At 44.8% G+C, this 13,418-nt stretch overlaps 1 protein-coding gene across 4 annotated transcripts in view; it reads right to left on the reverse strand.

The window, feature by feature from the left end:
• Positions 1 to 13,418, reverse strand: part of bsna (bassoon presynaptic cytomatrix protein a) — a 184,465-nt gene that overhangs the window by 23,662 nt on the left and 147,385 nt on the right. For 2 of the 4 annotated variants that reach the window (XM_037771810.1, XM_037771815.1), the window contains 5 exons: positions 12,807 to 12,848; positions 12,076 to 12,243; positions 10,068 to 10,324; positions 8,348 to 9,284; positions 698 to 3,209 (listed from right to left, as the gene is read on the reverse strand). In XM_037771810.1, the coding sequence (XP_037627738.1) occupies positions 698 to 3,209; positions 8,348 to 9,284; positions 10,068 to 10,324; positions 12,076 to 12,243; positions 12,807 to 12,848 (3,916 nt within the window). The remainder of the gene's footprint in view (positions 1 to 697; positions 3,210 to 8,347; positions 9,285 to 10,067; positions 10,325 to 12,075; positions 12,244 to 12,806; positions 12,849 to 13,418) is intronic. The other 2 variants (XM_037771814.1, XM_037771811.1) reach the window with 2 other exon arrangements.

Raw genomic sequence — 13,418 nt, forward strand, 5'->3', positions numbered from 1 at the left:
CCATGCAGTATACACTTCACGTTGCCTTCACACATTACAAGGCAATAGAAACAGTATAAACAAACACTGCAAAACGGTCCGTTGTGGCAGCTGTTTTTGTGCTCAAATGTTTCAGCTTCAAATTTAAATGGAAAATGATTGTTTGCAGCACAAATATACTTTCAACAATTGCCTTGCATATTGTCAGTGAGACAATACTTGCCCTCTTTGAAAATATAAGTTTTAAATATAGACCTGATCGTGAGGGACTGTTTTGCAGTGTAGACAAAGACTTCATAAATCAAAACACATGGAGACAAAACATCAATGCCAATGACATAAAACTAAAACCCTGTAAAGAAAAAAACAATGCATCTGTGTCGTGCAAAGAAGACCTTTCAAGTGAATCAGAGTGTGGCGAACGGAGAAAACGACCACGCCGAAGAACCATGCGAGTATTTGGACAGACAGACAACTGGACGAACAGGCGGAAGGACGGACGGACAGGCAGGCAGACAGACAGACAGCAGTCCACTGATAAGAGAGCTCCAAGTGGCTCTCAGGAAGAAGAAATCATCAGCATGCAACGGCTATCTCTGTCTTTCTTTTTCTTTCTCTTTGCTAAGCCTAGCCTCTGGGTGGGTGGGGGACGTTTAGATAAACGGTGGGGGCAGTAGAAGGTAGTGAGACTGTGTGGGCATTCAGCTCCCACAATTACCTTCGCTGTCTGACACAGCACAATGATAATCGTCTATTATGTATGTATCATCCGACTTGTAGACATGAGTCCTGGGAAGATCCCGTATGTGGTCTTGTACGTCTGGCAGCGAGTGGCTGGAACCATACTGGCCGTAATAGTAATGATATCTACTGCTGCGACTGTCGTACGGGTCGGGACCTAAGCTTGAAGATCGCCCAGAACCCATGAACCTCCCCAGGGGACTGAGCGGGCTCTCCTCTTCAGAGTACTGCCGGGTTGGGTGGCGCCCCCGGGTGTAGCCAGATCGGGGGATCTGTGAGCGGTCGTCCCTCTCATAGGATCGGCTGCGATACCCAGAGTAGTCTCTGGCTGAGATCTTGTCCATGCCGTAGCCGGTGGAACGGGAGCGGCCGGTGGAGGTGTAGTAGATCCGATCGTCCTCCTCCGTCATTGAACCGTAGTGTCGCATACCATGAGTGGTGCCACTGCCGCCCTCGAAGGTCCCCTTGAAGCCGTAATCCTCGATCAGCTGGCGCCCTCGAATGTGAGCGGCGGGGTAAGCCCCAACTGTCGCTGCCGTATAGGAGGCCAAATCTGCCTCCACATCCCGAGCCTCCTCAATGGGGGAAAACTTGGAGATTTTTTGCTCCATACTCCCCAGCTTCCTGTGCTTGCTGCGCTTGGTGGACATAACAGCAGGAGCCAGGAGGCTTCTGGCGGACGACGAAGGTTTCTGTGCCCCGGAGCGGATGCCGCCGTGTTTGTAGTCGTAGTCATAGTAATAGGAGGATCCCCCACCCATGCTAGAGCTCACGCTGCTGCTGCTGCCCCCTAGAGGTCCGTGCCTGTAGCTGCTCTTACCCCTGCCGTGGTGGTCGTACAGCTCTTCCTGCATCGCTGCTTCCTCTTCGGGTGCCCTGCCGTACGAGGAGCTGCCAGTTCCCCCACGCGTCGTGCTGCCAATGGTGCTGCTGTGGCCGTGGATGTCGCCCGGGTAACGCCCACTGCCGCCGTGATGCATCATGTCCCCTGTCGTCGTGCCCAGCCCGTCTTTTGCCGTAAGCTCGCTTACGTCGTCGATCATCATGTAGTTCCTTGGGATGTTCTGCTCTAAGCCAGGAGCCCCATACATCCCGTCTGCGGTGCTGTACGTGGAGGGACTGTCTACAGAGTGCCCGTAGGCGTTGGAAACTGTAGAAGTGTACTGTCCGTAAGAGCTGGCTGTGGTGGTGGTGTAGCCATAAGTATTAGCAGTGGTTGTGGTGTACTGACCATATGAATTAGCTGCGGTTGAAGTATACTGGCCATAAGTGCTGGGTGGCATGGTAGAGTACCCACCGTAGCTGCTGGACACTGGTGCCGACCCATATGGCCCGTAAGAGCTGGCCATGGTGGTCGATCCGGTGTACTGACCATAAGCGGGGGCTGCGCTGGAATAGATAGCGTCCTGGGCCGTGGTGGTGACCACGACTGTGGGGTTGCTGATTGTCTCGTAGTTGGTGGGCATCTTGTGCTCCAGATCGGCCAGCGAAGTCTGCCTCGGTCTTCCCGGGTGGACCGTCAGGATATCAACTTGGGGCTGCCCGGGGTATGGGGTGGTCTGGCTGGGGTAGGAGGACACAGCGCTGGGATAGGGTGAGCTGTGGGTGGGGTATGGGGGCTGACCGGGCGGCGCAGGCCCAAAACCTGTATGCCCCGGTTGGGGCTGAGGCTGAGGGGCAGCTGGTATCCCCATGTCTGTCTGGGGGTATGGGGGCTGACTTTGGGGATAGGTGTGGGAAGGGTAGGAGGTTTGAGACTGGTAAGAAGGTCCAGGAGGGGGGACATGGCTCTGGAGGGGCGTGGGCTGTGGCAGTGCCTGAGACTGAGACACTGTTGGATAGGGAGGCTGGTTGAATGTAGAAGTCGGGTACGGCGCACTTGTTTGCTGAATTGGTGGTGCCGGTTGGCTCTGGGGGTACTGACAGGAGATGAAGGATGAGCTGGGCGGGTACTGGGCTGCTGTGTTTAGGTCACTGGTGAACTGACTCAGTGGGGCAGTGCTTGGCCTCGTTGACAGCAGCCCATTGGTCTCATGTGATGCAGCTGCAGCTGCTAAACGTAGGTTATTCAACTCACTGTCAGACATATAGTCCCTAGTGTCCCCCATACACCTCAGGTAGGCTATATCCCTCCTCTCCCTCTCCTTCACCAGAGTCTCTTTCCTTTGGTGGATCCCCAGCTCTAGGTATCTCAGTTTAGCATCGATTTCTTTTTCTTCCTCCTCCAGTTCAGCTTGCTGCTTTCTCAGCTTGGTCGACTCTTGCTCCACGGCCTTCAGCTCGTGGGTGAGGTCTTTGAGGAGGCTGGCTTTGGCAGCCAGGCCAGACCTGGTGGCGGGCTTGTGACTGGGCACGGAGGGCAGGTAGACCTGTTGGAGGGCAGGTGCCATCATGGGCAGGTGAGCTGATGTGGTCGTCTCTTCCGGAGGAGGGCTGGGCAGGGTTCGCTTGACCTTACGGAGCAGCGAGCTCTGCTGTAGGGCTGCCAGCTGGAGAGAGGGAGAGAGGGAGGGAGGGAGGGATGGGAGAGCAGGAGATTATGGGGAGACGAAGAAGCATGGAGGGAACGGGATCGGAGAGGTAAAACAGAAGAACAGGAGAGGGTGGAGAACAATCAATGGGATAGGATGGTTTGTAGAAACCAAATGTAAATGTGAGATGGACAAGGAGGACATGGGAGGGTAAGAGACAAAGGAGGCAGATGAACAAGGAAGGAGACAGGATTAAGAGAGTGAAGGATGGAGAGAATAAAAGTGTAGGAAAGAAGAATATAAAGGACAGGTAAGGAGGGATAGAGGGAACAGGTAAGGTGAAAGGAGAAAGTGGTAGAGTTGAGAGGAGAGATGGTAGAAGGAGATCACAGTGGGAGGAGACAGTTGAAGGAGGCGGGAGGACAGACGTGGTGAACAACAGATGAATAGACCAGGAGGAAGAGGAGGGAGGAAAACTCAAAAAAGAGAAAAAGGTCAAGGAACAGAGGAAACAAGGAGAGGACGCAACGACAGGGAGACGAAGGAGACACATATAGACACAGAGACGAGGACAACAGGAAACAAGAGTGGAGTTTGTATTAGAGGACATACAAAAATATTAAAATTAGTGCCAATTGTTGGTGCAATAATCAATCAACTACATCTAATGCAAACAGCTTTTTGCTGGTGATTCAACATTGTTAACATGTCAAACACAACTATCTGCCCCGTATTATGTAATACTGACTATATTTTTATAGTAAATCCTATTGAGTCAGTATGGACCTAAATTCATAAGGGACGACCCTGTCTCCTACAAAATTATGTTCCCATACAACTAAACTGCATTCTCAATTATGTTTCAAGAAAACCTATTTTCTCCCGGATTACGGTCGCACTTTTAAACAGTTTTAAATACGTGTTTAGCGTTGTAATTTGAAACAAAACAAACTACTTGATTAGGTTCAGTAAAACAAACATCATGATTAAAATAAGTGAACATTGACTTTTAGTTTCACAGGGGACACGAACACCGGCCACCTGGCCAAAAGTCAGGTATTTGTTGACCTATCCAACACCACAACCTCCTCCCTACATACAGTTCCACTGACTATCATTACAAATGGATTTGTATTACATCAAAAACAAACATAATCTATGATGACAAAATACATTTCCCTTGAAACGTAATTCACAACGCAGTTTCGTTGTATGGGAACGTAATTTTTAGGAGACCAGGCTGTAAGGGATGTTTCTAACACCTTGTTGAATTTATGCTGTTCTTTGGCTTATGACTTAGGCAAACGATAACGCAGCAACAGAGGTTGTTTTGCACATTTTCCATATGACAAATTAGTTGTCTTGTCTTTGCAAATGACTTATGGATTGCTTCTGATAGCCTCATGCTTCAAACTTAAACTTCAAATCTTAAGATCAAGCCGACTGCACCAAGTGTTCCACTGTAAAACCCCGAGACAAACACAAAGAACAAAAGACAAGAATTCTATCTGATATCATTTTAGCTGGATATTTTGACTGCACAATATGGATCTAATAAAATACTGAATATAGCTCAGACCAGCCAAGCAGCTGTATCTTGTTCAGATGAGTCAATGTTTTCCTACGGCTAATCAATATCATGAATGACACGAACGTTAGAATGAACGTTGCTTCATCTTTGTTTTTTTTAAATACTGTATCTTCCCTTCCCTATTAAACATGTTAGCTGCATTTTGAATTTGTAAATAGATCACATCGTGTGTGTGTTGTTTATCATGTCAATCTGTGTGGGAGTGGTAAAAAAAACATCCCCGTGGGGACTAATCAATCATATAATTAATTTAGCGTGTGGGCAGTGAAAACATGCTCCCAACACCTCAGAAGATTAGCAGAGAAAATAATGTGCAGTGTGAAACATCTCTACAAAACAAAGGGGCTGTTCATCACAGCATTCACATAATAACTGCTATGGCTCAATATTAATGAGGGACGCTGGACTTTTCTTAAGAAAGCAAATTAAAAAATCCTTTTTAGTCATTTCACAGGCAGCAGTCTGCTCTGTTTAGCCTATCTTGCTGCAGACACTTGGGAGTGACTTGACAACACAACAGCCAATGATGTGGAAGTGGATTACACAATTTCTCTTAATTGGAGGAGGCATTTTGACTCAAATTCAATCCATGTTACATCAACACTGGAGGCGTGCATACGATTTGGTAACTCAACACATCAAGTATCTTTGGACATAAACTACTAAGGTATAATACAGAGATGGTGTTTTACCTCTCCATCACTCAATATTAAAGGGATAGTTTGGGTGTTTTGAAGTGCGGTTGTATAAAGTGTTTATCCATAGTTAGTGAATTACCTACAGTAGATGACGGTCGGTACGCCCCCCAGTTTGGAGAAGCAGACAAGAGTTACCACACAGAAGCAAAGCAATGTACTGCTGTGGACGGGGCCAGCAGCAAAACGTATTTTAGCGACATAAAAGAAAGACCCACCTAAAAAAAAAATCAATATTAGTTAAGTGTACGCTATATTTAGAATATTTCCATGTGCCTTGTCATGAGACAGCTATACAGTCTATGTTAACGACAAGGAACTGCCGCCGTTATCTATGCTCACGCCAAAGCAACCAGACTCCATTGAAAAATACAGTAATTTTAACTTGCAGAATACGGAATTTGCTGTTTTACTGCTGCCTCGTTCGGTTAGTTAGTTTGTGTTATGTTGTGACTAGTTTGGATTCACCAAAGTCACGCTGTAACACACGGTAATAACACAAACAAACTAACTGATCGAGGCAGCAGTAGACCTACATCCCCCGTGTTCTGCCAGGTGAAATTACAGGATTTTTCAATGGAGTCTGGTGGTTTTGTGAGAGCATAGATGAATACAATGGCTCCAGTTCCCCGTCAGAAAGGGCTGTCTGACGGCAAGGTAAACCGGTGAAAATATTCTAAATATAGCGTACACTGTACATACACTGATACTGCTATTTTCTAGGTGGGTCTTTCTTTTAGGTCGCTAAAATATGTTTTGTTGCCGGCTCCGTCCACAGCAGCAGATGACTTTGCTCTTGTGCGGTAACTCTTGTCTGTTTCTCCAAACTGGGATTGTGCCGACTGTCATCTAGGTAATACACTGACTATGGATAAGTACCTCATACAACTCCACTTCAAAACACCCAAACCATCCCTTTAAGTCTTTGCTTTTTGCAGCTCTGTCTGGAACGACCTCCCAGAGGAAGTAAGACTGGCTGAGTCAGTATCACCTTTTAAATCTATTCTTAAAAAATACTTTTATCAGAAAGCTGATCCTAATTTTAGTTCATTATTTCTTCTTTCATTACTCAGGCAGACTTTTTATATAACTGGCTTTTTTTTTTTTTTTTACCGAAAAGTTCCCCATTGACTCGATTTTATATTTGATTCTATAACTAGTTGATTTTGATTTGCTGCCTTGTGTGAGACACTCTGTGACTTCAGTTTTGAAATGTGCTCTATAAATCAGGATTATTATGTATTCATTCTCTAGCTATCAATCTGATCTTTATTAATCGGTCTGAAGAAATGAAGCCTATCACTCCAAAATATGTTTATTGTGTCAGCAGTTTGCCACCTGCCATGTACCCTGTAATAAGGGTAAAGCATACAGGTTTCATTTCTAAGATTTATTGCTCCTGGTTTGTAAGCATGATGGCATTGAACTAGTTATTAATGCACAGAGTTATGACAGTTTTGTCACTTTTGTGCCGTAATCCAAGGTAAGTACTTTGTAGAGGCCCAAATCACAGTTAAAAAAATAAATTAAATATGCAAGTGAATACCAGAGAGAACATCAGACTGTACTATCATCAGGAAGAAAAAAAAACGGGAAGAAACATTCAATATCTACTGAGTTTAGTATCATTTTGAGTTTGTTTGTGGGCAAGCTATTGAACACCTTCCTTCACCAGACATTTCTATAATAAATGCCCAAAATACGTCAAGAAAGCTCAACAGTGGATTCCACTTTGTATGACAGCTATTGTTTCATAAGACTAGGTGTCACTTGTTTCAAATTGGGGAAGTGGTAGACTCAATAAAGTCTGTATGCCCTAAAGAATGTAGCAAACAAAACAATAGTAACATCTGAAAAATCCACAACAAAGGGAATTAGTCATCATAGCATTCACATAAAACATTCATAGCACTCACAAAATAAAAAACGGGGGCGAAGTGGAATGAAAGGGAAGATTTCCATCAAAGTTACATGGAGGCCATTCAGTATTGATGCCTTTGGCAAGATTTGACTCCACTGAACGACATAAAAGTGAGTCAAACTATTGACTAGAGCAAAGATAATAATTGTGTGAGCTCGTGCTGAGGCCCTGCCCAGGGTTTTATAATGTTATCTAATAAACAGTTTGTTATTCTGTTGATGATGTGTCCATATTGGTTTATCAAGGTATGTTTTTTACTGCAGGAAGCCCCGAACATCTGACCTCTCTTGGGCTGTGGAATTAGGCAGCATTATTAGCATTAGCATGAAGATTTGGAAAAAAAGCAAAACATCCAATTGGTTTGGTAGTTTGGGGAGATGCATCAATTTCATCAAAACTTCAAGCCACACCACTAAAATATTCAATATCAGTGGTAGTTGTATAGTTGTGATGATGACAGTTGTGATTATTTTTTTTACTATTAACCTGAGCACTTTCTTTTTGACATGATTTTTAGTGATGTGAAAAAGTTTTTTCTCCGTTTTCATTCGTTTTCCTACAAATGTCCAGCAACACGTGTCAATTTCCTCTAGTTACATGCATACAGTCTTTTCAAAATAAACTTCTGTTTTCACACGAAACAACTTCCTTAGGTTAAGGCAACAAAACTACTTAGTCAGGTTTAGGAAAAGATCCTGGTTTGGCTTAAAATAACACCAGAAGTGGCGTTACTTAAGTACGTAACTTACGTGACAAATAAATCAACATTTCTGTTTTCACATGGGACACAAACGCCGGTCTCCTGGTGCGAAAGTCCGCTATTTTTTATACAACAAAAGACTTTTGCTCGATCTAGCTGATAACATAACATCTCCACTGTTTAGCTATCTTATCTAGACTGGGCCCTGAATGCAAAAATGCGTGTGTCAGCATGGTTTGATCACTTTACCTGGCTCTGGAGTACTTGCTGTTGGTAAAGGGACAGCCTGGCCTTGGTGTGCTCGTCTTGGGTGGGGCTGAGGGGCTTGGGGTCTGACATGGACCTCTGGGTGCTCTTGATGGGTCGGGGCACAGAGGGGTGTCTCTGGGGGGACTCGGCCGTGTAGGACTTCTGCTGAGGTGTGACATGGGCTTTGTTCAGCCTCTCAGTGGACAGAGAGGTCTCCAGCAGGCGGTGAGGGGACACGGGGGAGACAGGGGAGTAGAGGACTTGTTGGGATTTGGGGATTGTCTGCTGCTGCCGGATGATGCTGGAGATGGACTCGTTGTGGAGGTGGTTGTGAGGCTGGTAGTTGATGTCGAGCGGGTCGGGGCGGCGGCGCTCAAACTTGGCTGCGTTTGCTGCGATGTGCTGCTGCTGGCGCTGCTGGGTCAGGAGGTCGACAGAACCGGATTGTTGCGTTCCAGCACTGGTAGAGGAAGAATATGGACTGACCGTGGTTGGTACACTGAGCTGGGGAGCTACAACACCCTGAGACTGGGCTTCTGGGTCAGTCTGGCATGCTAGAGACTGTCCTTTGTTGGTCCGCTCAGGTCCGGAGATGTAGTGCACAATCTCTACTTTATTCGGGTCTGGTACTGTCACATGGATTGCTGGGGAGACTCTTCCTAGGTGCTCCACTTCCGTCTGGCAAGACATTTCCCTGATGGTCTGGATGGCGATACTGGAGGATACCATCTTGGAGTTGTCAGTCTTGGTGTCAGTGGATGTGGTAGATGTAGCGGCATTGCCACTGCCAGAGGCGTTGGACTCAGCGTGCCGGGAGAAACGGGAACGTCTTCGACGGACAGGCTGCTCCGTCTCAGCCTTGTCCTCGTCGTCATCTGTCTGGACAGAGCAGTCAACGCTGCGACCACGCCTTCTGGTGCGATGACGCATCATGTACCTGGTGATGAAGAGAAGAAGAAAACAATAAGGAAATGACGCTCTATACTACCCCATATGTAAAAGAATATTAAAATGTAATATGCAGGCTGTATTATAAACATAGAAAAATACATGACAACATGTATGCTTGTTACATGCATGGTGTCCTTTCATAATAAACTTCTGATTTTACAGGCATTTAGGTTTAGGCAACACAACCACTTAGTTAGGGTTAGGAAGCGGTCGTTGTTGATGTTACCTTTGCTGACTAACGACTCACGTGTCACGTGACTCACGACTAACATGACAAAATAGGTCAACTTTTAGTTTCATACGGAACACAAACAGCGGTCTTCTGGTTGAAAGTCTTGTGTTTGTTTGACCCATCTACCACCCCTCCCTTCGCTAAAGGGTGCCTCCGTGCATTAGTATCTGAGGCCGAAGGGCGCTACCCAATCGTTGGTATTTGACGAGTTGTGACTGAGACCTGGTTGACCATTAATGGATGTCGTATCACCGTTTTGTTTCGCACAAAATGTTTCGCCTTTGAAACTCTCAGAAAAGGGACATTTTTATTCTGTCTGACATTGTTTATGAATTATTCATAAAACCTGCATCTACATCTCAGCTTGTGTCTTGTTTTTTAATTACAGAAAGATGTCAATTAAATACAACTATCAAGATAATCCTTGCCTAATACACACACAAACACACAAACACACACACACACACACACACACACACACACTGTCTTCTACATCTACACCCACTAAACACACCCATTTACAGTATGTATCTCTACCTCTCCTCTCCGTCTTCATCGTCTGTCTGCACGCAGCTGTCCACGATCCTGCGGGGGGAGCCGTAAAACACCACGCCGTCTCCGTCCATACTGTCCCTGCTCAGCCGGGTCATGGAGCTGTGTTTCCTCATGTTGCTCCTGGTCTCCATGTGCTCCTGCTGGCTCCTCAGACACATCTCTGACGAGGAGTTGGGGAGAGAACGGGAGCCCATCTGAGAGTCGATGTAAGGGGGCAGCGGCTGTCCGTTCACATCCAGCTGAAGATATAAAGGATTATTTTAAGGTTGTTAGTTGTCAACCATCATTGATTCAATTGAGACTGAAAAGGCTTTGCATATTGCACCTCATGTTACAATCACAGAGGTCCAGAGTGCAGGCATACATGCAAACATTATGAGCTGTAGCTTGAGAGGTAAATTCAGTTCACAGTTACAGTGATCATTTCTAGAAAGCACAGTTAATTATTTTGCACATTTCATGCGTCATGCACAGCGATGATGATAATGATTTCACAGACGTGAATTTATACTTTGCCAGCCCAGTTAATTCACAAGTTATCAGAATATGTGTTGGTGGCTTAATGAACCTTTTGAGATGAATTATGCTTTAGAAAATATACTGTCGAAAAAAGGGAAGTTTCAGTTAGGTAAGTCCTAATCTCTATTAACAGATTCTGCATTCATATGTAGAATCTGTCGGCAACGGGACAAGATTTTGGTAACGGAAGTGTTCTGGTTTCCGTTTTGTAGTCCGAGTAGTATCAACCAATCACGTTCAAGCAGGCTTTGGTAGAATGCAGTCAGTGTGGATAGGAAAAGAGGGGGAACGCATTGGCTCAAATGTAATCTGGGAACCCATCGACTGGGTGGCTGTGGCTCAGAGGCAGAGCGGATCGTCCACTAGGGCTGTCCTGAATACCATTTTTTGGGCTTCGAAGCTTCGGTGAGTAATATTCGAAGGTATTCAAAGTTTCGCAGCGCGGCGCAGCAGGCTGACATGTTCTTCTGTCTGTCTGTTTGTTTGTCTCCATCTCCCCTGTTAGAGTGCCTACACACACACGCACCTCTACACACAACAAACAGCGATATCCGTCGGAGAATAACTAATAATAATTAATGTTGAATAGGAATAATATTGCGGAATTATTCCTTATTTCAAGGGTTATTTGGGGATTTATACTTTATCATTACATACTTGTATAAAAAAACAAAGCAAGCATTCGAATACTGATTTGGAGGTCGATTACCATGGCAATGGTCGAAGCTTCGAAGCATTTGGATCTGCCCTATCGTCCCTAATCGGAAGATTGGCAATTCAATCCCCGGCTCCTCCAGTCTGCATGTCAAAGTGTCCTCGGGCAAGATACTGAACCCTGAATTGCTCCTGAAGACTGTGCCATCGGTGTGTGAATGAGTATTTAGATTAGATCCTGATGGGCAGCCTGCCTGGTAGCTTTTACCATTAGTTCATGAATGTGTGTGTGAATGAGTGAATGCTGGCATGTTGCGTAAAGCGCTTTCAGTGTTTGGAAGACAAGAAAGACATGGAGGTACATTTAACATCTATCATCTGGCAGTGATTTAGCTTTTTATTGGTTTAGAATTAGCTTGTTAACTGGCTACTTGTGAAACAATCCGGTTGTACACATCGTCTCTCAACTCCAGTCTTGCATCTCAAGTTGCTAATCGAACTGTAAACAATGAGCAGCGCACGGAAAAGGAATATACCCCAGAAATATAGCCCCTTGCCTTCAGCTGCTTATCCGTTGTCAGACCGATAGCTGATGGGTTCAGAGATTGGGTAAGTCCATGCCAGGGGTCAGGCAGGCCAAAAATGTATTGTATAGTGTATAGTGAGAGCTTCTTGAAACATGTTGCTTCTGCACTTCCTAAAATGTTCTGCCACTGCTGCCCTAGAGCTGAAGCCTTCAACATCAATCCTCAACTCCATCCTATAAGTAAGTCACATCACTTATAAGCCACCTGCCAGTGCTCCTCACTCCCCTCACCTGTACGCTCTGAGCTGCAGCTGTTTTCTGTCTCTTCTGCTCTACAAGCTGCTGCTGGAGCTGATGCTGTAAAGACTGGATCTGGTCTAGCTGGGACTTCTGCTGGGCCAACTGCTCCCTCTGGAGAACAAGTTGTTTCTCGCGTTCATGTTGCTGCTGCTGTAGAACCTAAAAACAAATGTCGGTGGAAAGGGGAAAAGAAAGAAGCAAACATCGGCAAAAACACAGAAAGAGGGAGAGAGAGAGGACAAGACAAGAAAAGTATGGAGAAGCGTAGCAAAAGCGTGAGGTGAGAGTGGACGGGTTGAGGAGAAGAGATGATCAAACAAGAAAAATAAATGATGGAAAAAAGACAGAGAGAGAGACAGTAAAGACAGAAGAGTTGTTGAGTTTTGGCACATCTGGTTGAATAAAAAAATGATCAAAGACTCCTGACACTGAATGTGACATGGAGTTATTCTTGTGCTGATGGATTAGTTTTAGAAATGGTTCCAAGTTAGTCAAACCTCTACATATTGCAAAACCAAGAATGGAAGCGTAACATAAATGAAGTGCAGCGTGTTGCTGTTGCCAGTCATATAATGTTCATAAGAAAATATGTAATGCATTTTCTTTTTTGCGATAAATGGCAAGCTAGTGCAAGTTAGGGGTTTTTGCGTATATTGTAGGTCATGAGATGCATATTAAACATTCCATCTCTAGTTCATTCTCATTAAGGAAGGCTTCCACACCTGTTTTACTGAGTTAACTTGAAAGATTTTCAACTGCTTGTTCTATCGAAAAAGAAGAAAATTGTCACGTTAGCCCCTCTGTTAACTCTTAAACATCTGCACAAGGATATTAGGAGCTGAGAAAAGAAGTATATTCAAATGTGTACTTGCTATTAATTATCAGATGAATACAACATAACAGGACCCATTTTTCTTTTGCATATAAATCAGACCAACAAATGGCACATGAAACCAAAATCTGAGCATCATCAGTTTCTATCACACACATACATACTCCAGGCATGTTCATGCACACTTCATATACAGGACACGTCCAGTAAAGTGAACTACATAGCATGCAGACTATAAAACTATATTTTTGTAAGCCGGACTGGATGCAAACATTCAACATTACATTAAATGACATTTTCTCTAACAATGACAGAATTTTAACACCATCCTCTGAAGAGATATTTAATGTTCTCACTGGCAAGAAACTTTCATTAAAACTGTCACAGTTTGTTACATGTACTTTTTTGGGGAATTGATAGGACACATGCATTGAAATGCATGCATAAACTGTATCCTGTATATAGAATTTTTTTTTCAATTATTTCAGGGATGCACTGTATC

Source organism: Sebastes umbrosus, chromosome 6 (assembly GCF_015220745.1).
Source record: "Sebastes umbrosus isolate fSebUmb1 chromosome 6, fSebUmb1.pri, whole genome shotgun sequence".
NCBI lineage: Eukaryota > Metazoa > Chordata > Actinopteri > Perciformes > Sebastidae > Sebastes > Sebastes umbrosus.